The following is a 27,622-nucleotide window of genomic DNA, read 5'->3' as shown; positions in this document are numbered from 1 at the left end:
AACTCTGACACACTTATATTCATGTGTGGAAGCCACCCTTGGCCAACCTTTGTTTATGTAGATCTATCACATGTGTAAACTTTGTACGACATAACTTGGCAGACTCTGTATTCCTGACAATGCTGTAATAAACAGAATAAAAAACAAGAATAAAAAACACCAAAACAAGCTCACAGAGCTAAAAATTCTCAGAGAGGTTCTCCTGCAAAGACAGGTTCCCTGTATCAGAAAAACTGGCATCTTCAGTATGGAACTCCCAGAATTTGTGAAGGAATATTTCCTGGCATTGGGATATTGGCATTACATAGCTTGTTTAGGATAAGTGTTACTGTCAAAACTGGATTCCTGCAATAATTTACACATTTGACTTTTAGGAACTTATAAATAGGCTTAAAAATAATTGTATAAGTATACAAATAACATGTAAAATAATTTTATTGTGTAGAAAATTATAGGATAAATTAAATACAATATTTTAACTTCTATATCAGTAGCCTGCAGAAAAATTAAATATTAGTAACATCATTAGGGATTGTAGAATTGTGAAATGTAATGTTAAAGTTATGCTTTTATATTTTTTTTATATTTTTAAGCTTACTCTTCCTTCATTTTTTAGCTTTTTAAATGTCCTCATCCAAGTGAGGAACCGACACAATGATGTGGTCCCCACCATGGCCCAAGGTGTGATTGAATACAAAGAGAAGTACGGCTTTGATCCATTTGTCAGTAGCAATATCCAGTATTTCCTGGATAGATTCTACACAAGCAGAATTTCTTTCCGTATGCTCATTAATCAGCACAGTAAGTAGCTTGTTTGTGCTTAACAACACAACATATTAGGTTCACCTCACCGCGCTCCAGCTGTTACTGATAAACGTCGTCCATTTGTGTCAGCTATTTTTCATGTACAGTACATTTTGAACAGACGTGATGTTTGACTTGTTCCCTGGTAACAATAAAGGGAAAACACTTTAACCCTTTGAATGTACCTATTAACCACCCTTAACGATATGATATTCCCCAGATTGTAAATGTCAATAATAACTAATTATGGTAAAAGCAAAACAAGCGAACGCACAGACTCACATAAAGCAGCTGGCATAAAAGAATGAACCCCTATATCCTCAAAAACATGAAAAAAAAATGTAAAATGCAGCGCTATACAATATGGCGAAACCAAGGAACTAATGCATAAGTAAATAATTAAAGTGACAATGGTGGCAGATTCAAAGTGAGGCACTCAAAATTAGAGCTAAAGTGAATAATATTGCATAAGTGTCCCGCAGAATAACAGCGAGTAAGTGATATTTGCAAATAGATATAAAGTGACAATAGTGAACAGTCCAGTATAAGATATGATCATTCGGATAAGTAGCAAAAAGGCGTCCAAGAAATCTCTGTGATGAATAGGTGAAAGTGACTCCGTGCTAGGTAATGCTGTATGAATGCACTGTGAGTGCTGCTACCAGCTTTTTCTTTGTTACCCACGTGGATGTCTTTTACTATATGCAATAAATAATTAGTACACTATAAGCGCTCCTGTCGTGGCTCGTTTTTTGCGAGCTGTTTTCCTTAAGGTGGATTATGTTATTCCTGCTGGCTTTGTCCATGGTGGAAAGGTTTCCTGAGTCATCCCTGTAATGCAGTGAGAGGCCAGTGGTGGTGTTGGAGTCATCCCTATAATGCAGTGAGAGGCCAGTGGTGGTGTCGGAGTCATCCCTGTAATGCTGTGAGAAGTTGGTGGTGTTTTTCCTGTCTCTATACCATGATCTTTGTGATGGAAGTTTTCCCTACCTGTGGAAGAGCTGGATATATTACTATGCACATTTAATATGTGCTTCTGGTGAGTGCATTCAAACAGCATTACCTAGCAAGGCGTCACTTTCACCTATTCATCACTGAGGTTTCTTGGACGCCTTTTTGCTACTTATCCGAATTATCATATCTTATAATGAACTGCTCACTATTGTCACTTTATATCTATTTGCAAAATATCACTTACTAGCTGTTATTCTGCGGGACACTTGTGCAACATTATTCACTTTAGTGCTAATTTTGAATGCTTCACTTTGAATCAGCCACCATTGTCACTTTATTTATTTATTTATTTATGCATTAGCACCTTGGTTTCGTCCTATTGCATAGTGCTGCATTCTACGTTTTTTTCAATAATAACTGCAAACTACTTGTTTTTTATTTTGAAAAACATAGCACTAGCTTTTTAAAAGAAAGTTCACCCACACCTGTGTTAAATACTCACTTTCCTCCCTTTTCCTGCCCGGTACTGCAAAGCCACAGGATGTCTGGAATAAGGCTCTCCCCAACTGGTGGGGACATTTTCGGGAGAAGGGCAATAAGGTGCTGGGCAGGGCCACACAGTAGAGATTACTGGAATGGGGAGGAAGGTAACTATTTTAGCTCTGCACTTGGTGGGGGGTTTAACAGTGAACAGAATGAAGAACCCGTAATGTAACCCCATTTAGGAAGGGTTTCACAATTTATTAGTTTGACATTATAAAAGCTAATGGTCACCTAATCCAAAATACTTCTTGATGGGTATATTTATATTCAGTTCCCACTCAACTGTGTGTAGATGTTTTCCAAAAATATAAATTGCTTTTAAATAAACAACTAAGTCCCAATACCTTTTTAATAAAATATATCCTAAAACTCTGGATTTGTTATGAATTTAACATAAGCAGCAGAATTTCACCAAACCTTTAACATTGCGCCTGGGGGTATGAATACCACACGCGAAGGTTCTTATAACTATATGACCAAGGGAAATAAGCTCTTTAGTGGTAAAGTGTAAAAATTGAATTTGCTGAATTTAGGGCATGTTTCGGATCCGAATGATAGCAATCAGTTGAATTTTATAAATAAATTGCTGATCTGCAGGATAATCTGTTAGATAATCTGGCAGATTGTCACTAAAGGTGGCTCTGTGCGCAGCTGAACAGGTAAGGAGTCCACTTAACCTCCTTTTAGCATGACACAATTCTGGCATGACGATAAGCAGATTAAACTCGTAAAAAAAAAAATCTTACAAAAATGAACCCCTTTAATAATTTAATGAAGAATAAGGATAACTCTAATCTAAAACGATGCATGGATTTGCATGACAAAGGTCTGTGTTACTGACAGCTTTCCCCCGCCCCCATTCCCCAAGTACAAAAACTAATAAAAAGATTGGAAAATTTTAATAAAAAAAAAAAAAAGAACAATTAGCTCGGCCCCAGCTTCCATACACTTCCTGGAAGCATCAGTGAAGTTACCGTACCCACAGCTGCCTCCTGTAAAGCTGGACTTTCGAAATCCTGCAAGAATGCTCTTCAGCACATTGCAGCAATGTAGTGCACACATTCCTAATACCTGTTTAGCACCATTTTCCTTTGTCCTGCCTACTTGGAATCAATTTGCTGGAAAACAGCAAACCCCACATGTACAGTTTGATTCTTTGGAAGATCTCTTATTACAATGAGTGATTGACCTATGGTGCTGGATTGCAAAGGACAATGTAAGGCAGGGTCTCTCAACCAGGGTTTCATGGAACCCTAGGGCTCCTCCAGAAGTTGCTCGGGGTTCCTTTGAATAATGAGCACTTTCTGCCTCCCAGATAAGTTTCCACTGACACCATTAATCTTTGTAGCTATCTGTAAGGGGCCATTCTTCCCAATGACCATAAGTGTAATGAGTATTCTTCTCACAATCCATTACACTAATGAACCATGAGCTGTAACTATAGTCATTTTTGGCAGGGGTTCCCTGAGACCGAAAAGTTATTTCATGGGTTACTCTGTTTTGAAAAGGCTGAGAAAGGATGATCTAAGGACTTCTGATAACAGTACACATGGGAATTAAAAACATTTCCCCATTGACATTCATGTAAAATGTACATGGGAAATGTGTTGCACATGACCAATGTTATGCCAATTTCTTATGCAAAAATCTAGTTACTGTGATAGTATATTGTGTGGACAACATTTTGCATGGCTATTCAGCATAGATAAAAGTTGCAGCCTTGCACTGTAAACCAGAGACATCTCTACTTCACTCCTCTTATTGCCAGGACTGACCCTGTCTTACTAATGACTATATTTGCTTGAGAGGCTAAATTAGATGCCCATTTTCACCCATGATGTCCATCTAGTCAGGTGCTGAACTAGAAAATGTAAGGCAGGATCTCCCAACCAGAGTTTCATGGAACCTCAGGGCTCCTTCAGAGGTTGCTAGGGGTTCCTTGAATAATGAGCAATTTCTGCTTCCCAGATAAGTTTCCACTGACACCATTAATCCTTTTAGCTATCTGTAAGGGGGTCATTCTTCCTAATGACCATAAGTGTAATGAGTATTCTTCCCACGATCCATTACACTAATTAACTGTGAGCTGTAACTATAGTAATTTTCAGCAGGCGTTCCCTGAGACCGGAAAGTTATTTCAGGGGTTCCTCTGTGTTGTAAAAAAATGGTTGTGAAAGGCTGATCTTAGGACTTCTGATAACAGTACACATGGGAAATGAATCTCAAATTTCCATACAGATTAACAGTGTGTTTATTACAAAGTTGTATTTTACCCGTGATGGTGTTGTTTGAAGGTAGCATGGTTCACTCTGATACTTCCTTTAAGAATAATTTCTAATGGTCAAATTAAAGTTTTATGCTATGTGAGTTTAGTATGTTTTATATGGTTAAAGATTAGTTTGTATATCTTAACATCGAAACCACTATATGTAATTAATATCCAATTTCCACCTAGTTACTGTTGCTAGTGTTTGGTACACACACCATTTTAATTTCCTTTGTAGATTGTATTGTGGAGCTGATGGGTCCTCAGTCTTCATTGACAAAGCCCACTTGATCTTTTCATTACTTGAACACTCACAGACATTTGCTGCAGCTTGGCAAGGGAACTGGAAAATTCCTCAGATGTTGCATAAGCAGGGCTGTCTTGATAGTCATTGTGAGTTGCAGTTTTGGGGGACAGACCCTTCACTGCACAATATAACATAGACACATAGCAATTAGGCATTTTGATTAGCAAAGAAGACTTCTCAACATAGATCATTTTACTTACTGCAATGTCTGATTGATGTATAATGGTATCCATTCATATTACAGCTCTTCTGTTTGGAGGGGACATTAATCCTGCCCATCCCAAGCATATAGGCAGCATTGATCCGTCCTGCAATGTACCAGAAGTAGTCAAAGGTATGATGTCCACAAATGTCTTGGGGGGATTTATAAATACTGAAGCAAATTATTCATCTGTCAGCCTTGGGGTCCTTTCACACTGCTCTGCTGAAACAAACGTGGTTAAAACACATATGCGCTTTTCTATTGCATTTTCAGGATTCCTGATTTCAGCATGCAACTTTGAAACTTGGACATGTGACTCAAAAAATGCACCAACCATTAATTTCAATGCGAAGGTGCATTTTTGGTGCGCTTTTTAAACATGTATCAAAAATGAAGCATGCAGAACTTTTAAAAACACACCACACCTGCAGCACATTGGTGTGAAGAGTTAGGCCCCATGTACATGGGACACTTCTGAACAATAGAAACTGACTGCTGGAAAATGTAGGTTAAAAAACATCTGTTCAGCTGCATTTGCATAACGCGTTTATGTGCGTTTGTGTTTAGAAGCATTTTTTAAAGATAAGTACAGGAGAATAAGCACTCCCAAATGCCCAGAATGCTCAGACTGTTTCAGAGAAATACACAGAGTAGAAGCAGAGACAGCAGTATGTGTTGAGATAATTAGGTGTGAGTTGCTGATTAACATTTCTTTTGTTTCCAAGGGTGGGAAGGTGCCTGGTGGAGGGAGTCATTAAGGCCACCTGGCAGGGGGTCTTCATGAGGAATTTGAGGTGTAAATGGTCATTAACATATCTTTTGTTTCCAAGGGCGGGAGAGGTCTGAGGTGTGAATTGGTCATTACAATGTGTGACAAGCTTGCTGGAAACATCCTGTGTTAAGTGTTTTGTCCATCTGAGTACCTTGAAAACGCTTTGCATTCATTTTTCATGATAAAAAAAGGCTCTGGACAGCATTGGAGCTGGAAGAGTTAAAAAAAAAATTCAGATGCAAACGCTTATAAGCGCGATTTGCTGCTTTTACAAGTGTTTTTCGTTTGAAACGCTGATAAAATCGACTGCTGAACGCAAGTTTTCTGCATTCAAAAAAATGACTGTAAACTCAAATGCCTGTAAATCACTGTAAACGAAGATGTGTACATGGACACATAGGAAAACATTAGGGAGAGTTCAGGGCCTGCTGAGAAAAAAACGCTGAACAGCTCCTAAACGTGAGTTTATCAGCTGCAGTGTACATGAGCCCTTTCATAGGATTTAAAGGTATACATTTTTCATGCATTTTTGGCCCGCTTTTTAAACACCAAAAGCACATCAAAAACTGATAAGTATGAAGGGGCCTTATTCACAAACGAAAAGTAAAAGCAATTGGTTGTTAATGCAGTTTGCACTTCAGCTTTGCACCTTGCACTACGTGACTGATTATACCAGTTTTGAACTTGGCTGTACTTCAAGCACAGTGAAAGAGATAACTGTCTTCATATTAGCTTGGCAGAGTGTTTTGCATTAGAGGTTCCCAAGTACTCATGAAGCTATTTTCTGTAGACTATCACACAACTTGGCTTTTGGAAAGATAACTGTTTCTGCTATGGTACTATGGTTGTCTGCTGCAATTTTGATGTGACCATGCAGTGGGGTTTCCCCGTTGACATTCATGTAAAATTTACATGGGAAATGCGTTGCGCATGACCAATGTTATGCCTATTTTTTGCAAAAGTCTAGTTACTGTGATAGTATATTGTGAGGACGGAATTTTAAATGGCTATTCAGTAGAGATAAAAGTTGCAGCCTTGCACTTTAAAACAGAGACATCTCTTCTTCACTTCTATTTCCAGGACTGGCCCTGTCTTGCTATGAGTAGATGCCCATTTTCACCCATGACATCCATTTAGTCAGGCTGTTGAACTAGAAATTCAGAAATAGTAGGACAATATCTGGAATTGTTGTTTAAGCCTCACTGTTTAACATTCTCTGTATCTGCTGTACTGATCCACTGATCCAGCTTATGCAGTGGTCTTGTCTGACCACTAGATTGGATTGGCAGGATCAGGGAATCAGTACAGGAAGGGATCTGCTCTGTTACCACAAAGAGGGGTGAGAAGCAGACAACTCCTTATAAATGACCTGACCTATTTTTAAATGTGGCCATAAAATATTTTGTCAGAGGCTAGTGATTGCGACATGTTCTTTAAAAAATGGACATCAATGGTTAAGGGTTATGGTGATAGGATATCTTGTGACGGAATAATATCTAATATACAAAAACACAGTCCAGTATGTGCATGAGTAGTAGCTCCACTTAAACACTTAAACACTTTCTCCACATGTATGTGATAGTGGGGTGAGCAGTCTGCACTGGCCACACTACAGTTGACAGTAGGTGTTGGGGTTTAAAGTGTATGTCTAACTGAAGCTTTGTTTTGTGTTGAGTTTGAAAAGAGAGGTTTAGAACATCTGTCAGTTTTTATTGTGTTGTCTGACTCCCTTTGAGATTTCTCTTTCCCTTTCTCTTTCAATGCAAAATAACACCCACAGTGGGGTGAGGGGAAGATAGTTCACTTGCTAGGGCAAAACCAGAATGTGTTATATAGATTGGCTAAAACCCATAAGGTCTGGTTGGATGGATATAGGCACCATGATAAATTCAAAGCATCATTTCTCTGTAAGTAGGGGCGGAGATCTTGTTCCAAGCTCTATTAAAGGAATTGAGGTAGTTAGTAGTAAATATTGTTGGGAAATGTTTAGTCCATTCCAAAAGACCCATTGAGCATAGTCAATATTTGATCTAAAGCAAATGGCATGTTTGAGAGGGTTAGGTTTTCCCCAGCAGTTGATTAAAGAGACACATACATACTTTGTAGGGAAAAGAAAGGTTTGGGCTGTAGAAATAGTAAACCCTTGTCACTGCTACAAATGTGATTTGTGAGTGGAGGAGTTCATAAGGGTTTGCACTGTAGAAAGCTGTTGGGAGGACCAATCCTGAAATACTCTGTCAGGAAAGGGTAAAATAGAGAGGAGTGACTTCGTGATTTTTATGCCAGATAGACTATCATGATTAGAGAAGAGGATTGCGCACAATCTCAGGAGAAAAGAGGGCAAAAGATGATCTTTGTTGGATCAACTGAGAATTGTTCTGTCTGTAACAGAGTAAGACAAATAAGACTGCTCCCTTAGTTATTTGTGGTTGGCATATCATGATATATTAAAGGAAACTTTTGCTGACTTATGAACACTGCCTCCGATGAGCTTCTTATGAAAATAATAGTTCTCTGTGTTTAGCTACTGAGTCACAGACTGAAATAAAATGAGCAGCCTTGTGCCTCTTCTGCTTTGCTGGACCTGGCTCAGATGATAAACATTTTTAGCAACATGTGAGCAGTGGTATCCCGTGTAATTATTTCCATCAAAGATTTCCTTTCAATTTCTTTTTCCTTTCAATTTTTTCCAGCCATGCACAAGCCCATCCTTTGGTCCTATGATCATTGTCATGTCTGACCACTGAATTGGCTGGATCATTACCTTTCATTTGTTGTGGACAGATGGTAGAAGAAATGGAAATTTGCTATGGGATAATGTGGAGAATGTGAAAACCTCCTACACTGGTGACCCATCTGGCTTAAAACAGCACTGCACAGTAAATTGCAGGTACCTTATGGTACCTGAAAGTAAATGTGTTATTGTTCCATTAGATCCCTGTGTTTATGTGGAGTCATTGGAATCTATGTCATGGGTGTATTCTATATGGGGCATTAACATTTGCTCAAGTTGAGATTAAGCCTTGTGTTGTCCCAGAGCTAAGCATCACCCTTTATTCAGCTCTCATATGCCAGAGCCTCTACCACTTGCTGCAAGTACTTGATGCACCACAAGGTCACTCATTTTAGTCCAGGACAGGTGCAGTAAAATGGAATTATTACAAGAGTATATAATACCAAAAACAAAAATGTAATACACTGCTCAAAAAAATGAAAGGAACACATTTTAATCAGAGTATAGTATCAAGTCAATTAAATTCCTGGGATATTGATCTGGTCAGTTAAGTAGCAGAGGGGGTTGTTAATCAGTTTCAGCTGCTTTGGTGTTAAATTAACAACAGGTGCACTAGATGGTCAACAATGAGATGACTCCCAAAACAGAAATGGTTTTGCAGTTGAAGGTCACTGACATTTTTTTCCCTACTCAGCTTTTCTGACTGTTTTTCACTAGTTTTGCATTTGGCTAGGGCCAGTGTCACTACTGGTAGCATGAGGCGATACCTGGACCTTACAGAGGTTGCACAGGCAGTCCAACTCCTCCAGGATGGCACATCAATACGTGCCATTGCCAGAAGGTTTACTGTGTCTCCCAGCACAGTCTAAAGAGCATGGAGGAGATTCCAGGAGACAGGCAGTTACTCTAGGAGAGCTGAACAGGGCTGTAGAAGTTTCTTAACCCATCAGCAGGACTGGAATCTGCTCCTTTGTACAAGGAGGAACAGGATGAGCACTGCCAGAGCCCTACAAAATTACCTCCAGCAGGCCACTGGTGTAAATGTCTCTGACCAAACAATCAGAAACAGACTTCATGGGGGTGGCCTGAGGGTCCGACGTCCTCTAGCGTGCCCTGTGCGCACTGCCCGGCACCATAGAGCTCGATTGTCATTTGCCATTGAACACCAGAATTGGCAGGTCCACCACTAGCGCCCTGTGCTTTTTATAGATGAGAGCAGGTTCACCCACAGCACATGTGACAGACGTGAAAGGGTCTGGAGAAGCTGTGGAGAACATTGTGCTGCCTGTAACATCATTCAGCATCACCGTTTTGGTGGTGGGTCAGTGATAGTCTGGGGAGGCATATCCATAGAGGGACACATAGACCTCTACAGGCTAGACAAGGACACCCTGACTGCCATTAGGTATCGTGATGAAATCCTTGGACCCATTGTCAGACCCTACGCTGGTGCAGTGGGTCTTGGGTTCCTCCTGGTGCATGACAATGCCGAGCCTCATGTGGTGAGAGTATACAAGCAGTTCCTGGAGGAAAAAGGAATTGGTACCATTGAATGGCCCCCACGCTCATCTGACCTAAATCCAATGGAACACCGGTGGAATATCATGTTTCAGTCCATCTGACGTCACCAGGTTGTACTTCTGTCCAGGAGTTCAGTGATGCCCTGGTCCCGATCTGAGAGGAAATACCCCAGGACACCATCCGTCGTCTCATTAGGAGCATGCCCTGATGTTGTCAGGCATACATACAAGCACGTGGGGGCCATACAAACTACTCAGTACCATTTTGAGTTGCTGCAATGAAATTTCAGCAAAATGGACTAGCCTGCTGCATAATTTTTTCACTTTGAGTTTCGGGGTGTCTTTGAATTCAGTCCTCTGTAGGTTGATAATTTTAATTTCCATCAAATGATGGGGCATCCTTACGTTCCTAACACACTACCCAGTCCATATCAGTATAGATATCCAGCATGATATTTTTCTGCATTGAAATCTGATGTGTTTTCATAGTGTTCCTTTAATTTTTTTGAGCAGTGAATATTGCAATTTACCAGTCCTTAGATGTAGTGGTTGCATTCATTTCTTTTTTTTTGGGGGGGGGGGGGGCATTTTCTCTTTATTTTCACCTGGTGATCTTGCAAACACCACATTTACTGCTCACTCCTCCAGTGTATATATTGAAGGACTAATGGTTGCCCTCCTGGCTTAACTTTAAAAATGTCTGGCTTTGTTCATCTTATATTACACGAGAAGCAGGAGGATTAGCAGTTTACAGAACAAAGATAAGATTATTTTGTTTTTAGTCCAGCTCACAGGAAGTGGCAAATCTGGTAAGATCCACAGGTATATTCTTTGCATGAAAATGTTGAAAATGTTCTTAGCCGGAAAAATTTAACTTTTTCAGCCACCACATCTAAGGACTAGTAATATTACAATTTTTGTTATTGGGTTTAGTTATCTTCTTAGTAGCAAATTGAACCACTTGACTTCCATAGGTTGTATATAAACAGCTTGGACTTCAGGTGGTTAAAACAAGCTCAAGGCTTGGCAGCTTGGTGCCGTTTTTTTCAGCTAGTGACAGGCTTGAAAGTGATCCAGATGGCTGTAGAGATACCTGATCATTTTCACGGTACATACCCCTCCTTCTGCTCCGCTTGATTAGCTGCAGTGAAGGGCATGGGAGACATCAGGGGTTTAATAGACCCCCAATGTCTCAATAAAGAGCAGCTACCACTTGCTGTAAGGAGTTTTTTAGCCACTTTGTGAAAAAAATTATGTTAAATGAAAAAAAAGCATTAAAAAATTTAATTATAATAAAATAAAAATAATAAAAAGCAACCTCATTGCACTGTGTACGCAAATACATGCATGAGTGGGGCAATTGACCCAAACATGGGGCAATTGATCCATCATTCACTGTTAACTCTAAAATGATGACCCATAAAGGCTTTTAAAGTGTAACTCCACTTTTGTTGAGAATAGAACATTCCCTTCCGGGTGACCTATGTACATTGCAGGGATTTTAACAAACGTTGCAGATTCTATTATTATGAAGAAATAGCTGTTTGTCTCTGTCGATGTGCAAAGTGAATGGGAGTGGTTTTATAATTATCAATCAGGCTGCTGCATCTGCAGGGCTCTAATGAGGAAAATTGCAGGGTTTGCATCCCTTTAGACATGATTTCTCTTTGGGAGTGTCTCACCAAAAATGGCATTTTTTTCTTGCAGGGGATGCCCAAAATCTGACCTGTATCTTAGTTCATATTTCTGGGAAAGTCAGTAAGCCAATCACACAAGCAGGAAATGACATTTCTTGGGGGCATTCTGTACATCTGTGTACTGATTGCCTCCAGGTAGCCAAATTGCATTGCATTTTACAGAAAATCACAACACTGCTCATTGAAAAGGAAAGGTAATTTTTAATAACATTCAATTACAATATGACTTGTATACGCTATATTATTTTATTTTTTTTATTTGCTATTTTTCCCCACAAAAGTTGAGTTACCCTTTAAAGCTTTGCCTATGGATAATTTTGGGTACATTATGTTTTCACCAGTTCACAAGTGCATGCAATTTTAAAACTTGACATGTTTGAAATCTATTTACTCAACATAACCCCATCTTTTATTTTTTTTACCAAAAATTGGGTATTATATTGTTTTTGTATGCACTAAAATTTATTTTGACAAACTGCTGCGCAAAAATTTCAACTGCCACCTTTATTCTACAGAGTCTCTGCTTTCAGAAAAAAATCAATTGCTTGGTGGTTTTGAGTAATTTTCTAGCAAAAAAGCAGATGTTAACATGTATATGACATTTAAAAAAAAAAAATGCCTGAACTTCAAGTGGTTAAGTAGCAGATTTCTGTCCCCCCCCCCCCCCCCCCCAAAAAAAAGTATTTTTTTTCTAAAAATGCCCATTAAATTTCACAATATGTTCAGTCTGATCATTATTATTTTCTAGGTGATCTTGATCCATATGACTTCAGTAAAATAATTTTCTGGCAGACTTAGAGGGTGACATTCTGCATTATTTGACCTTGTCCCTTTTTGGTAATAAACAAGCAGTCAACCAAAAATGTTTCTTTCAGTTTTAGTTAGATGTAAGTGTGGTAACCATCTAGCCATTATGCTGTCCATTGAAGCTTTACTTTGTTATGCTGCACTTTTGCTATCGTAATATATGCAAATTTTTCTTTCAACAGATGCCTATGAAACAGCAAAGATGCTGTGTGAGCAATACTACTTGTCTGCACCTGAGCTGAAAATTGAAGAATTCAATGGTAAATTGCTTTTTTTTCTGTGTTCTAAGATCCAAACAATAGGTGTAAATAGCAACGGCAATATCAGACTCTTATTAAAATAGTATTATATGTTCAAGTTCACCAAGTCTTTCATGAGGTCTCCTTGCTTTGCCCAATTTTAGTGGTTGTCAGGGAGATATCTTAGTGACTCTGCTAGTAAATAACCTTGACCAGGGGGTCCCCAAAATTTCTAAACACATGGCTAGTTTACTGTAAGAATCTAGGCGGTCTGACTGTAGCCAGTGGGGAGTAGAAAATGCCCCAGTGCCAGTAGGAGTAAACAGTGGCTCAGGCTTTGTAGTCAGTGGGTGTAAAATAATTGGTTAGCAGAAGTAGGAATAGTGCCCCATTACTGGTGCCAGAAGGAGGAATAGAGACCCATCATTGCTATCAGTGGAAGGGATCATTGATGTCAATGGGAGAAATAGTGCCTCGTCATTGGTGTTAGTGAGAGGAATAGTGCCCCTTCATTGGTGTCAATGTAAGGGATAGCACCCCGTCATTGGTATCAATGAGAGGAATAATGCCCCATTGTTGGTGTCAGTGGAAGGCATAGTGCCCCATTATTGCCATCAGTGGGGCTAATAGTGTTCCATTTTTTATATCAGTGTGTTAGGAATCAGCAGTAGGGATGGTCAGATCTGCTTAGCTACACTAGGAAACTGAGACCAAACTATGTATAGTAAAGTAAATTTATGTACAGTGAAACCAAAATCCATCCAAACACCAGCAAATGTGATGCACAGCAAACATGAAGATACAAGTGAACAATAAACCAAGTGATGAAATACCTTACATCCCATTTATAATACAATATATACAAAATGTGGAACACAGATAACAGGCAATACCAGAGATGCAAGGAAGGGGGTAACCAAAACTGGAATCAGGAACAAGGGGAGCAAGAGAGGCCTGTAATTGGCATCATAGGTAGACCTCAACTATGAGAGACAAAATGAGAAGAAAAATCCAGACAATCACATTGGCTGATTTGGAAAGAATTAATTTGCAAATTATGGTGGAAAATAAGTATTTGGTCAATATCAAAAGTTCATCTCAATACTTTGTTATATATCCTTTGTTGGCAATGACAGAGGTCAAACGTTTCCTGTAAGTCTTCACAAGGTTGGCACACACTGTTGCTGGTATGTTGGCCCATTCCTCCATGCAAATCTCCTCTAGAGCAGTGATGTTTTGGGGCTGTCGCTGGGCAACACGGACTTTCAACTCCCTCCAAAGGTTTTCTATGGGGTTGAGATCTGGAGACTGGCTAGGCCACTCCAGGACCTTGAAATGCTTCTTACGAAGCCACTCCTTCGTTGCCCGGGCGGTATGTTTGGGATCATTGTCATGTTGGAAGACCCAGCCACGTTTCATCTTCAATGCTCTTGCTGATGGAAGGAGGTTTGCACTCAAAATCTCACGATACATGGCCCCAATAATTCGGAGATACAGCCCCAAAGCATGATGTTGCCACCCCAATGCTTCACAGTAGATATGGTGTTCTTTGGATGCAACTCAGCATTCTTTCCTCCAAACACGACGAGTTGTGTTTCTACCAAACAGTTCTATTTTGGTTTCATCTGACCATATGACATTCTCCCAATCCTCTTCTGGATCATCCAAATGCTCTCTAGCAAACTTCAGATGGGCCCGGACATGTATTGGCTTAAGCAGGGGGACACATCTGGCACTGCGGGATCTGAGTCCCTGGCGGCGTAGTGTGTTAATGATGGTAGCCTTTGTTACATTGGTCCCAGCTCTCTGCAGGTCATTCACTAGGTCCCCCCGTGTGGTCCTGGGATTTCTGCTCACCGTTCTTGTGATCATTTTGACCCCACGGGGTGAGATCTTGCGTGGAGCCCCAGATAGATTCAGTCTTCCCAGCCTGGTGCAGCTTTACAATTTTGTTTCTGCTGTCCTTCGACAGCTCTTTGGTCTTCACCATAGTGGAGTTTGGAGTGTGACTGTTTGAGGTTGTGGACAGGTGTCTTTTATACTGATAACAAGTTCAAACAGGTGCCATTGATACAGGTAATGAGTGCAGGACAGAGGAGCCTCTTAAAGAAGAAGGTACAGGTCTGTGAGAGCCAGAAATCTTGCTTGTATGTAGGTGACCAAATACTTATTTTCCACCATAATTTGCAAATAAATTCTTTCCAAATCAGCCAATGCGATTGTCTGGATTTTTTTTCTCATTTTGTCTCTCATAGTTTAGGTCTACCTATGATGTCAATTACAGGCCTCTCTCATCTTTTTAAGTGGGAGAACTTGCGCAATTGGTGGCTGACTAAATACTTTTTTGCCCCACAGGTGCAAGCATGAATCTGGCTGGCAGGCAGCACTAGATACAAGTACAGAGCAGAAGTAGGCAAAACACTGAAGCTAGGGGCATTAGTAGAAAAGGAACTAAACACCCTCCCAGCAGCCAGCATCAGGTGGAGGCTGATTACTGGAATATGCTTGCTGCTGGGAGACATCTGCTGGAGGACACTGGAACTACAACCTTTCGCCCAGGGAATCACAGTGCCACCAGCAAGTGATCCAGGTCCTGAACAAGTGGAAGGAATTATGCCCCATGGTTGGTGTCAGTGGAAGGATGGGTGCCTCATCATTGGTATCAGTGGAAGTAATAATGCCCCAAGGGCTGGATATATGCAAGCAAAGGGCTGCATCTGGCCCGCAGGCCTCAGTTTGGACACCACTGCCCTAGATTACTGCTGTATACACAGAGTGGCCAGATCACGAAGGCTGGTATATGATCTTTCAAGAGACAGACCAAGGCAGTAGGACACAAGAGTGATATGTCATTTCCACGCCATATTTAACTCAATAAATGTAAAAATGTATAATATATAAGTTAAATAGTTTTGATTGCGGTTTCTTTAATATAAGAGTTTACGTGAATGGTTTACTGGCTCAGCAAAGAATATATTTTGCTGTTAAAATACAGTGGAAGGCATATTCACTTTCTGCTGGTTGCTCATGTAATACATTTCCCAGAATTATGACATTTGGGAACATGGTATCAAGTATAAACAAATGATGTGTCCTTCCCACACACAAACCTCTGGCCTTATGGTATCTGGGGTGCACAGTCAGGATGGCAGCGCTAAGTATTCAGCAAGAAGAAAGGTCAGCATTCCATGTAAAATATAGCTCTGTTACTGCAAAAACAACAGTTACTAACACACATTTAGAGGGCATGCAGCTCCTTATTGTATATGTGTTTGAATCATGGTAGCTGCTGTTGTAGAAAAACGCTCTATTTTATATGGAGAGCTGGCCTTTCTTCATGCTGTCACAGAACAAGGCAGTTCTAAAGAAGAATTGACACAAATTATGAACCAGATTATTTTAATATTGCAACTTGATTCATACATTTTTGTCTCAGCTACTCTAAGTTAGCACTGCGACAGAATGCAACCTGCCCCTGACCATGCATGTGGACTCCCGGGGCTGTATAATGTATATTCAGGGCTTGTTTCCCTACCCGGGAACTACAGGTGTGTGTATAGAAATCAACGGGGGAGATGTAGAAACCAATTAGCTTCTCACTTCAGCTTGTTCATTTACCCCTGGTTCACACCTATGTGGCTGTGCAGGCTGCGTTTTGCATGGGCACGAAAGCCCATTCATTTGAATGGACTCCCGTGCCCGTGACACGCAGGGAAAGAAGTCCCTGCACTACTTTGGAAAACGCAGCCCGCACGGGAACCTCGGTTCCCAGTACAGTTGTGTTTCCCAGTGCGGGCGGCGTGCCATTAGAACTAATGGCACCCGCCCACGGGTCTGCAATTCTCTGTGCGGGTGGTGCGGCTGCATGGATTTTCGTGCGGATCTGCAGCGGCACCACCCGTATAGATCTGAACCGGGGGTCAGGCTTTGGCAATAAAACCTGGAAACTGATTGGTTTCTATGTATTGAATTGTACCAGATTTTGCTGTTTTAGTAAATAACCGCAAATGGCAGTACGCAGGTATACAACAGTACTTGCATAAACACCCACATTCATCCTGTCACTAGTGCAAATGCCAACCTTCCCATATGGAAGAAAAATTTATTTGAAATATATTTTTAAAATATTCCTCCCAAATATATTGCCATATATTTGAAATACTACAATTTTGGCCATATTCAATATATTTCAATATATATATATATATATATATATATATATATATATATATATACACACATATATATATATATATATATATATATATACACACACATATACATATACACACACTGCATGTTGAAATGCATTTTTATTACAAAATATATGAAAAATATTTTTAAAAATACATGTTAAATATACTGCATGTCTTTAAAAATGCAAATCTACATTTTTTTAATGCATTTAGAAGTATATGTAAAAATATACGTTAAAATGACTTTTTTATATGTTAAAAAAAATCTGAAGAATATATTTAAAAAATATATATTTTTTACATATATTCTTCAGGTTTTTTTTAACATATAAAAAAGTCATTTTAACATATATATTTGTAAATGCGTTCCAAAAATGTAGATTTGTATTTCTACATGCAATGCTCAAACGTACAGTTCTGGCCAGGGGCGGACTGACAACTCATGGGTCCCCCGGGCAATAGGGGATCATGGGGCCCCTGTGTCCTTGCCCAAACTCAAAAAAGCCTATAAAAAAGGTACCAGGGGCATCTAATGGAGCCCCTACTGACCCCGGGCCCTCGGGCAGTGCCCCGAGTTTCAAAATGGTCAATCCGCCCCTGATTCTGGCTCTTATACAGTGATGATAGGGGGTTGCTTGCACTCCTCCTCAACCATTCACAAAACATTTCGTATTCTTTACACAAAATACAAAGTGTTCTGTGACTGGACAAAGGAAGGGGATGGGCATATGAGCTTCACAGTCTTCTGTTGTCCAATCTCAGAAAATATTGTCCTTTGGAAAGACTTACTGGCCTTCAGTGTTTGCACTGTAAGGCTACATGAGTGATTGAAGCCGGTGAAAATTGTAGCAGCAGAAATCTTCTGATTCTTGCTGCGGCTCTGAGTGGCTAAGTGTAGCCACTGGCCCCATTCTCTATAATGACAGGTTGCCCATGGTGGCAGCAATTCGCAGCTTGCTGCACAGCCAGCGATTACCTGCCGTGATTGCTGCTTAACGCACTTTGTGCGTGGCCAGCAGCAATCACTACAGATAATCGCAGGCTGTGCGGACTACTGCTAATAGCTGCCACCGCACCTAGCCGCTCGTTGCCGCAGCAGGAATCAGAAGATTCCTGCCATTACCATTTGCTCCGGCCTTAATCGCTGATATGAATGTAGCCTTATCCTTCACTTGTATGCACTGGAAATTTGGTGCTTTCACCAGTGATACGATGAGTTAAATTAAGAGTTATACATAGCACAGCAGCATCCCCCACATGTGTGACACCTGTCATAAGGGTTGATTTATTTTTACAAAGCAAATATTTTAAAATATTTTTTTTACTGGACTTCAGCTTTAAGAGGATTTGGGCTGCTGCAGTTCATTTTAGTGGAGGAAACAATTACAGTAATTGTAAAAAAACACAGCATGACAAATCTACTAAAATAATTAGTGTTTAACTGAAAAAAACTCATGCTTTGAAGTCTTTTGGCTTTTCATAACCATCATTGATGTGATATTAATCTTACTGCTTGCTTGTACTTTGTCCTGAACCTTCCTGGAGTCTAAACTGCAGCCTGGTCCAGGACCCACAAGTGCCCATGGACATATAACACTGAGAAAGTCACCCTTTTGCGCTGCTCTCCTGTAGGCATGTTCCCTGGCAGCACTGTGCAGTAGAGCTTTCTTAGCTCAGTATTGAGCCTCCCTCTCCCAGTCTGTGTGCTGCTGTGCAAAAGGATTACAGGAGGCTAATATCAAAACAAATTTAGGTACCAAAGTTAGTCTTATATACATTTGTAATGTAAAAATATCTGGATTAAATGTATAAATGTTTGTATAAATATTTTTATAAATAGTACATATATTTTTTTTAAATCTAAATATAGACATTTGTATAAATAGTTTTAATGTATAAATATATGGATTAAACTGTTAAATGGCTTCTACAGTATATATTTAAAAATGCAAGTATTTTAAATCTTCATAGTGCAAAGCTGAGTTTACAGATGTTGTGCAAAGTTAATCAAATGTATTTTATATATATATATATATATATATATATATATATATATACACACACTATGTGCGTTTATATAGAAGATCAGAAAACCAAATGATATACAGATTGACCATTCCTGTACACATTGTTTTTTCCTTTGTAACATCAGAATGCTCATTTTTATTTATTTATTTCAGGTACTTATATAGTGCCATCAATTTATGCAGCGCTTTACATATATATTGTACATTTACATCAGTCCCTAACCCTCAAGGGGTGTATAATCTAAGGTCCCTAACTTACATTCACATACTAGGGCCAATTTGGACAGGAACCAATTCACCTACCAGCATGTCTTTGGAGTAAACTTCACATAAATGTTCTTGTTTTACAGCTAAGGCCCCGGGCAGACCTCTGCAGGTGGTCTATGTGCCCTCTCACCTATTCCACATGCTATTTGAATTATTTAAGGTAGGTACACAGCAATGCATATTTTCAACTATTCTAGGTTTTCTTTGGTAAATCCAGAATTTTTATTTTTTACAGGATAGTTCAAATTATGTTTTGCATTTATTTTTTTAATAGTTATAAATAGTAATTTACATATTTCAGTGAATCTGTCATTTATGATCTTGCTTTATTGTACTGTGTTGTATTCCCATTACATAGTTACATTACATACAGTTTTGTTACATAAAACCAGAGAAGACGTTTGACTGTAGCAGCAGCAGAGTGGTCTACCGTCCAGATGGGTTTAAGATTAAAAAGTGTTTAAAGTTTTAAAGCCTCTTCTAGCTTTGCGTGCTTTCTGAAAACAATTGGGTCAGTAACTGAAAAAAAGCTTTTTATATAATATGATGTGATACAAGTGTAATGAACAGACTGCACTGCAGACAAAGAGCATTTGGAAAGTCAATACCATCACAGGAATGTGATTATAAGTTGGCCAATGATCAGCTTGCCCATCAAATGCTCATCGGGTCTATTGCCATAGTTATAAGGCACACCTTTTTAGGATTGAATCCCATTTACCATACTTGTGGATTAACAATTCTCAAATGGTAAACTCACTTGGAAATAGAATGTTAAAGTGCTTCTAGAGTCAAAACATTCTTTATCTTAATGCATTCCCTGCATTAAAGTAGAAAAAATGTTCCAGTGGTTGCCCCCCAATACTTACCTGAGTCCTGTCTCGATCCAGTGCCGTGCCTGTCTGTGGTTGCAGTGCTGCTGCTCTCTGTTTCTCTCCTGACAGGACACAGGGAGCAGTGGAAGCCATTGGCTCCTGCTCATGTCAGTCAAATCCTGTGAGAATGGATTGAGGGGAGGGGTCGAGCCTCAATGTGTGTCTCTATGGATGCACACAGCCCAGCTTGAGAATGAGCCCACAGGAGTGCTCTCTCAGCACACAGCTTGATGAGAAGAGAAGGGGAGGAGCAGACAGCGCCAGCAGGAGACCTATGAAGAAATGGCAATGGGCTGCTCTGTGCAATGCTATTGCACAGAGCAGGTAAGTATAACATGTTCTTCATTTTAGGAGAAAAAAAAATTATCCTTTAGAGCCACTTTAAAGCTGCTGTCCCCAAATTTGTTTTGGACTTTTGATGATTAGGGATGGGCATTCTTTTTTATCAGTGACATTGCATTTCTCTAGAGGGCAGGCTGTACCCTCTGTGCCTTGACTGCACATTCAGTGTCCCACAAAGCTTTAAAATTCCCATTTCCATGAATCAGCACTCACTAAAGATTCACACTATAAATAAAGTAAATCTGCAGGGTGAATTTCCTATGCAGCACACTGACATACAGGCTACGATTGAGAACTGCAGTATAATCCTATGCCTGCAGCACCATCTGCACATGAAACCTGGTACTGTGGGCAAGATATGCAACTGCTTGTGCGCATACCTGGTTAAAGTGAATAGAGGGCTTAATAATCTGCTCCAGTTTGGTGGCATTATATACATACTTCTACAAGTATCTTTTAAAGAGGTACAGGGCATCAGTGGAGGTTCAAGGATTGGGAATTGGTAAATAAATGCTTCTTGAATACCAGCAGATGGCAACAAAGCAAGAACTGAGCATATTGCAGTATGCGCACAAATTATCTGCCGTATTAATAATTCTGCACATGCCTTCCAGCATTGGATTTACACATTTTCATACTTATTCATGTTTCAGGCTGCATGTGATAAAAAAAACATACTGCACATAATTCTTTTATCCACGCATTTTTATTTTTTCATCTGAATATAGTATACGTACATTTACTTCATATTTTATTATTAGTCATATTGCAAACATATACAAAACAAGTATCCACATATAAGTGGGCCAATGGGAATATAAATTCCCAAACTACTGTTGCTGACTTCTTTTTAAGGTCCTATTAAATGCAAGACTAAGACTCTATTAACCACTTCAATACCGGGCAGTTTTACCCCCGTCCTGCCCAGGCCAATTTTCAGCTTTTAGCGCTCTCACAGTTTGAATGACAACTGCGTGATCATGAAACACTGTACCCAAACTAAATTTTTATAATTTTTATAAGTTTTTCTTCGTTTCTGCTATGAAATTTTGCAAATAAATAATTGTTCTTCATAAATGTAGGCCAAAATGTATACTGCTACATTTCTTTGGTGAAAATAGACCAAATTAGTGTATATTATTTAGTCTGTAGGAAAGTTATAGAGTCCACAAACTATGGTATATATCTGCAAATCAATCAATCCTGAGGCCCAAAAATGTCAGGACAGTATAGATATCCCCCAAATGATCCCTTTTTGAAAAGTAGACAGTCTCCGGTATTAAGTAAGAGGCCTGGCGAGTTTTTGAAGTTTGTAATTTTTTGGTAAATAAAGAAATTTTCACCATTTTGGGGGTTTTTTGACACACTGTCTGCAGTGCAGTACAGCGTCATCATATAACTGGTGTGGAGGTGATCAGGGAGACTGGTAATAGTATGGGAAACAAAAACATTTTTTTTCACATTTTTTTTATTATTACATTTTTTGTCTTTGTTTACGATTTTTTTTTATAAAATACTGTGACCATAGTAACATTGTACTACTCTGGGGAAGTTATCAGTATTTTTTTTTTTACACATTATGATTTCCTATAGCAGTGAATTTCACTGCTATAGGCAAGCATTTAACTGAATCAGATCGATTCATTCAGTGTTTTTTGTTGTGATCAGCTGTGATTGGCTACAGCTAATCACATGACACAGATGGGCTGTGATTGGCCCAGTCTGTTCCATGTGATCACTGTGACCATTCACAGCTAACAACACAATTGTATACAACGGATGGCATGAAAGGAAGCCATCCATTGTTTACAATTGTCATGTGACCTGCCGTGATTGGTCACAGCAGTTGCATGGTACCAGCAACGGAGCACAGATCGGTCATCGGCTCATATGATGCCAAACCAATTCAATGAAAGTCCCACTCGGCCATCATTTTTCTATTGGGCAGAAACTGGTTAAAGTATAACTAAAGGCATAACTTTTTTTGGTTTGTTTTGGATAGATTGGAGAGGGATTAGAATGCCTGTCAGAGATTCACCCTCTTTATGTGTCCTGTTTACCATTATAATTGAAAGTGAAAGTAAAAGAAAATCCCAAACTTTGGGTTGTCTCTAGAAAAGTAATAGCGGGGAAATCTTCTAATCGGGACACTAGTTCTGGTGACCTTGGAGTCCCCAAGGAATTCCCTTCATTTGCAAGGATTTCCTATCACTTCCTGTTTGGCTTGAACCTTTTGTTTTATCTGCTCTCATGAAGAAGAGCATACAAAAATGTGGTCTACCAATGGACATGTGCGTTCCATTTCATTGTGATTTGTTTTTCAGGTGAATGTCAACGAATCTGAAAAAAAAACATTATACAAATTTAACAAATGCATTTGTTTCATTCGGATGACGTCATGTGATAGTAGTTCGGACCCATGGGGAAATTATTAAATTTTCCAATTCCCTCGATAATTTGGATTCAAGTAAGAAATGGATCCGTATTTCATTCTATTTCTTAATTTGGATGCATATGACACCAGTCAATATTGTCCAATCAGCGCATGCCATTTCTCTTGGTGGGTTGGACTAGCGAATATATCTGCCTGAAAAACTGCACAATTTTTCAGATCCACCCGGACTGACGAATATCCAAAGGGATCCCAAAAGCAAATCAGTTCAACGTAATGAATATGACGAAATGAAATTTTTCAGTGAACAAATGCATACGAAACAAAATGAAAATTTCTGGCATACACATGTCTCTGTACAAATCCTTCACTTGGCTCATGCACAGTTTCCTCTCAAAAGGAGAGAAGGAAATAAGAAGAAAGAGCGGATAGAAGAAAAAAAAAAGAGAAACACAAAGGAAAAAGGGGGGTGATATTCCCCGTTCAAAAATACTGGGCCACAGACACGCAGCCAGCCAATCAAGGCTGTGGCTGGCTCTTGAAAAATCCTGATACAATCAAAACCAAACTATAGGTATGATTTGAAATCATCCGAATACATATAAAGAAGCTAGGGACACTATGGGGTAGATTTACTAAACGATTTGCACTCAGAATCTAGTGCAGCTGTGCAGGGCAGCCATTTAGCTTCTAACTTCAGCTTATTCAATTAAACTTCGGCAATAAAGCCTGGAAGCTCATTGGTTTCTATGAAGAACTGCACCAGATTTTGCGGTCTCCAGTTGTAGTAAATAAAACCCCCTGGGTCAATATGAGCTTCAATAATCTGATTTAGGTGTGCAGTCATTTCTTGTATATACATAAGATGATAAAGTTCTTTGGCCCACTCTACGATTGTGGGAATAACCACAAATTTCCAATGGCACGGTATAACTGCCCAAGCTGTCAATAGGAAGTAGCAAAGTCCATTCTTAATACAAGTGACAGACCCAGGAAGAACTGATAGAAGCGCAGTCTGAGGGTTGCATGGTATCACATGAGGAGACATGGCTAAATATAGTGAGGACTACGATCCAAAAGGATCAGATACTGGGACAATCCCACCAAATATGTGCTACTTGTCTCCCCCGCATCTCCAACAAGAATCAGGAATGGAAGGTAGCACTCTATGCAACATATATGGTGAACGATACCATCCAGTTAGAGGCTTAAAGCTCCTCTCCTAAGCCAAGAAGGCTACTGTAATGTTATGAGTGAGCATAGAAAACGTGAGCAGATCCAAATCAGAGAGAGTTCAGTTGAGGTGCCTCTCCCAGTCCGCAATATACTATGGCCTTGTGGGATAAGATTCCACAAGCAGCAGTCCATAAAGTATAAAAATAAACTGTCGTGCCAGGTGAGCAGTGACATGACTGTTCAAAAAGTGTTAAAGGTATTGACAGGGACCCCAGTCGGCTGAAGGAGGTGCAACATTTGCATGCTTGAATATATTTTAGCCAGAGTCCACCCTCAGTGACAGAAGACGGTACTGTGATTAGGGGTTTGAGACGTCTGGCCTCTAAAGCCAAGCAAACGGGTGAGGGTATATGGATATCCCATATAAAAACAGATGAGATTCTGTGTGCCTGTTGAGAACGCAGGCTTTCCAATAATGGGTGTTAGGTGTTTGACATATGTAGACAATCTAGAAACACGTATCAAAGTATCTTAGGCTTTAAATAGTGGTGGAAGTCAGACTGGAAGGACAGTCAACTTAGGGCAGTCTTCGGGTCATATCCAGGAAAGAGAATTTGGCAGGATGTGAGAAATTTCCTTCTCAATAGACACACAGAGCTGTGTGCTTTTTGTAGGATACATTGTATCTTTCTCTCCTTACCAGGGGAGAAAAATATAAACACCCAAAATTAAAAAATAAAGGAAAAAAATTGGCAGATCAAGGTTTAATTTGCGTCAGTGTCAGCAATATGCACCTTTAACTGTGTAGATTATATTCTTGCACAGGCTCTAGGTACATCCAGTTCAACCCGAGTGTCTGTTTCGTGTGTGTATTTAGGTGACTACCATTTTCCATATCCCTGTACATTGCTAAGAATCCCATGGCCAAGAAACACATCTAAATGTTTTTTTTTTATAATTTATCCACACATACCATCAACTGTGGAAGGGGGTTCCATATCCTTATTTCTCTAAGGCCCCATGTACACAGGGCACTTCTGAATGATGGAAACTGATTGCTGGATGGAAAACATAGGTTAAAAAATGTCTGTTTAGTCACGTTTGCATAACGCATTTAATGTGCGTTTGCGTTTAGAAGCATTTTTTAAAGATAAGCACAGGAGAACCTCCCAAATGCCCAGAATGCACTGAAAAGTGGTAAATTATTAACTATTTCAGAGAAATACAGAGAGTAGAAGCAGAGACAGCAGTATGTGTTGAGATTAGCTTAGGTGTGAGTTGCTCATTAACATTTCTTTTGTTTCCAAGGGTGGGAAACACTGGTGGAGTGAGTCATTAAGGCCATCTGGCAGGGGGTCTTCATGGGGAATTTGAGGTGTGAATGGTCATTAACATATCTTTTGTTTCCAAGGGTGGGAAAGGTCTGAGGTATGAATTGGCCATTACAATGTGTGACAAGCTTGGCAGGAACATCCTGTGTTCAGTGTTTTGTCCATCTGAGTACCTTGAAAACGCTTTGCATGCATTTTTCATAATAAAAAAAGGCTATGGACAGCATCGGGAACTGGAAGAGTTAAAAAAAATTTCAGACGCAAACGCTTATAAACGCCATGTTTAGCCGCATTTACATGCGTTTTGCGTTTGAAACTCTGATAAAATCAACTGCTGAACGCAATTTTTCTGCGTTCAAAAAAACGACTGTAAACTCAAATGCCTGTAAACAACTGTAAATGAAGATGTGTACATGGACACATAGGAAAACATTAGGGTGAGTTCAGAGGCTGCTGAAAAAAACACTGAACAGCTCCTAAACGTGAGTTTACCAGCTACAGTGTACATGAGCCCCTAACTGTGAAGAACCCCTTACGCAGTATGTCTCTAAGACTTGGGCGGCACAGTGGCTAAATGGTTAGCACTTCCGCCTGGCAGTACTAGGGTCGTTGGTTCAAATCCCAGCCATGGCTCCACCTGCCTGGAGTTTGCATGTTCTCCCTGTGCCTGCATGGGTTTCCTCCAGGTACTCTGGTTTCCTCCCACACTCCAAAGACATGCTGGTAGGTTCATTGGATCCTGTCTAAATTGTCCCTAGTATGTGTATGTATGAATGTAAGTTAGGGACCTTAGATTGTGCACCCCTTGAGGGTTAGGGACTGATGTGAATGTACAATATATATGTAAACTGCTGCATAAATTGACGGTGCTGTATAAGTACCTGAAATAAATAAATAAAAGACAGAAAGTGAGGGAAATGTCATAGTAAACCTGATAGAGGCTTCTACAATTCTTTACTTTATACAAATGTAAAATTAAAAAAAAGTTTTTTTTTTGCTTAGAGAAACACTTTAAAGGCCACCTAGGCTCCAGACACTCAAAAGTGAATGTAGCGTTTCCTCTGTCCATGTCTGTTCAGTATCAGATATAGTTTAGTTAGTAATATAATAGACAAGGGAGAATGTAAATCACCGTCCCATTTAGTTTCTGTTGTAATTCTAGCACACAGAACAGCTTACCTAACCAAGGACGCCTCTGATTTTACAGTAAACCCTACACTAGCAAATTTCTGTATTTGTGGCATTTAATTCCTCCTGGCTGAGGTCACTTCCCAGACATGGACAGAAGGTAATAAAAAGTTAAGCCTCGACTCCTGGGAAAATATTGCAGGGGGAAATACTTCTTTTATTATGCCCAGAAAATCTAAATGTAATACTATAAATGGCACATCTGTTAGAGGGAGCCGCGAAGCATTGTGGTCCAGCAAAACGAGTTACTTTGGAGCCGTGACATTTTCCACTCTGAATCAAATTAATAACAGTGTGTATTGGAATCCAGTTAAGGATATAATGCCTTGCCATAATTGTTCAGAATTAGCGGTATCACTATCGTGATCTTGGCTACAGTTCAACCTGGTTACAGAGCAATTTACTGCTATAATAAGGGATAACGCTACTTGGGTGGCATGAAGCAGCAAGCAGTTCATTTCATAAGAAAAGATTGGCACTTTCCACAATGATATATTGTGGTGCCGTCTTATATGCAGTCCTTGAGCAACCATTTTATTAATAATTGGGCATTTAAATAGCTACTTTATTCTAATGTTAAGCTTATTACCTTATTATTTTACTTTTATAATTAGTATTCACAGGCATAGAAAGTAGTAATTATGATTCAATGTCGTCTTAAGTCTTCTTGGTGCGTGGTGCTTTAATTATTCTGGTGCCAAAAAAAGCACACAGCAAAAGTATTCCCCCGACTGGCCAAAAACAGCAAATATCTCAGACTGCTGATACCTATACAGTGATCAGTGTGCCCCATCCAAACTATCTGATATGAAAATAAATGTTTCTGCACACCTCCTAGACAGGAAATATGGATTCAAATCACTATAGACCAATTCAAGCTTGCAGTCACTAGCAGATCTTAAAAATAAAAAATCAGTCTGCAGTACTCACCTCCTCTCTGGTGTTGTGCCCCGCAGACTTAGAGATCTAGTGACACTCTGGGT

The 27,622-nt window shown here is 39.6% G+C and overlaps 1 protein-coding gene across 1 annotated transcript in view; it reads left to right on the top strand.

The window, feature by feature from the left end:
• PDK3 (pyruvate dehydrogenase kinase 3) overlaps positions 1–27,622 on the top strand; it is a 114,064-nt gene that overhangs the window by 67,426 nt on the left and 19,016 nt on the right. The window contains exons 4-7 of the mRNA XM_089673896.1: positions 617–801; positions 5,119–5,208; positions 12,789–12,866; positions 19,419–19,495. Coding sequence (XP_089530022.1) covers positions 617–801; positions 5,119–5,208; positions 12,789–12,866; positions 19,419–19,495 — 430 coding nt within the window. The remainder of the gene's footprint in view (positions 1–616; positions 802–5,118; positions 5,209–12,788; positions 12,867–19,418; positions 19,496–27,622) is intronic.

Source organism: Staurois parvus, unplaced genomic scaffold (genome assembly GCF_062004578.1).
Source record: "Staurois parvus isolate SC_StPar_1 unplaced genomic scaffold, SC_StPar_1.0 ptg000145l, whole genome shotgun sequence".
NCBI classification, from domain to species: Eukaryota; Metazoa; Chordata; class Amphibia; order Anura; family Ranidae; genus Staurois; species Staurois parvus.
Note: the sequence above shows the minus strand (reverse complement) of the source record. Positions and strands in the feature narration are given on the sequence as shown.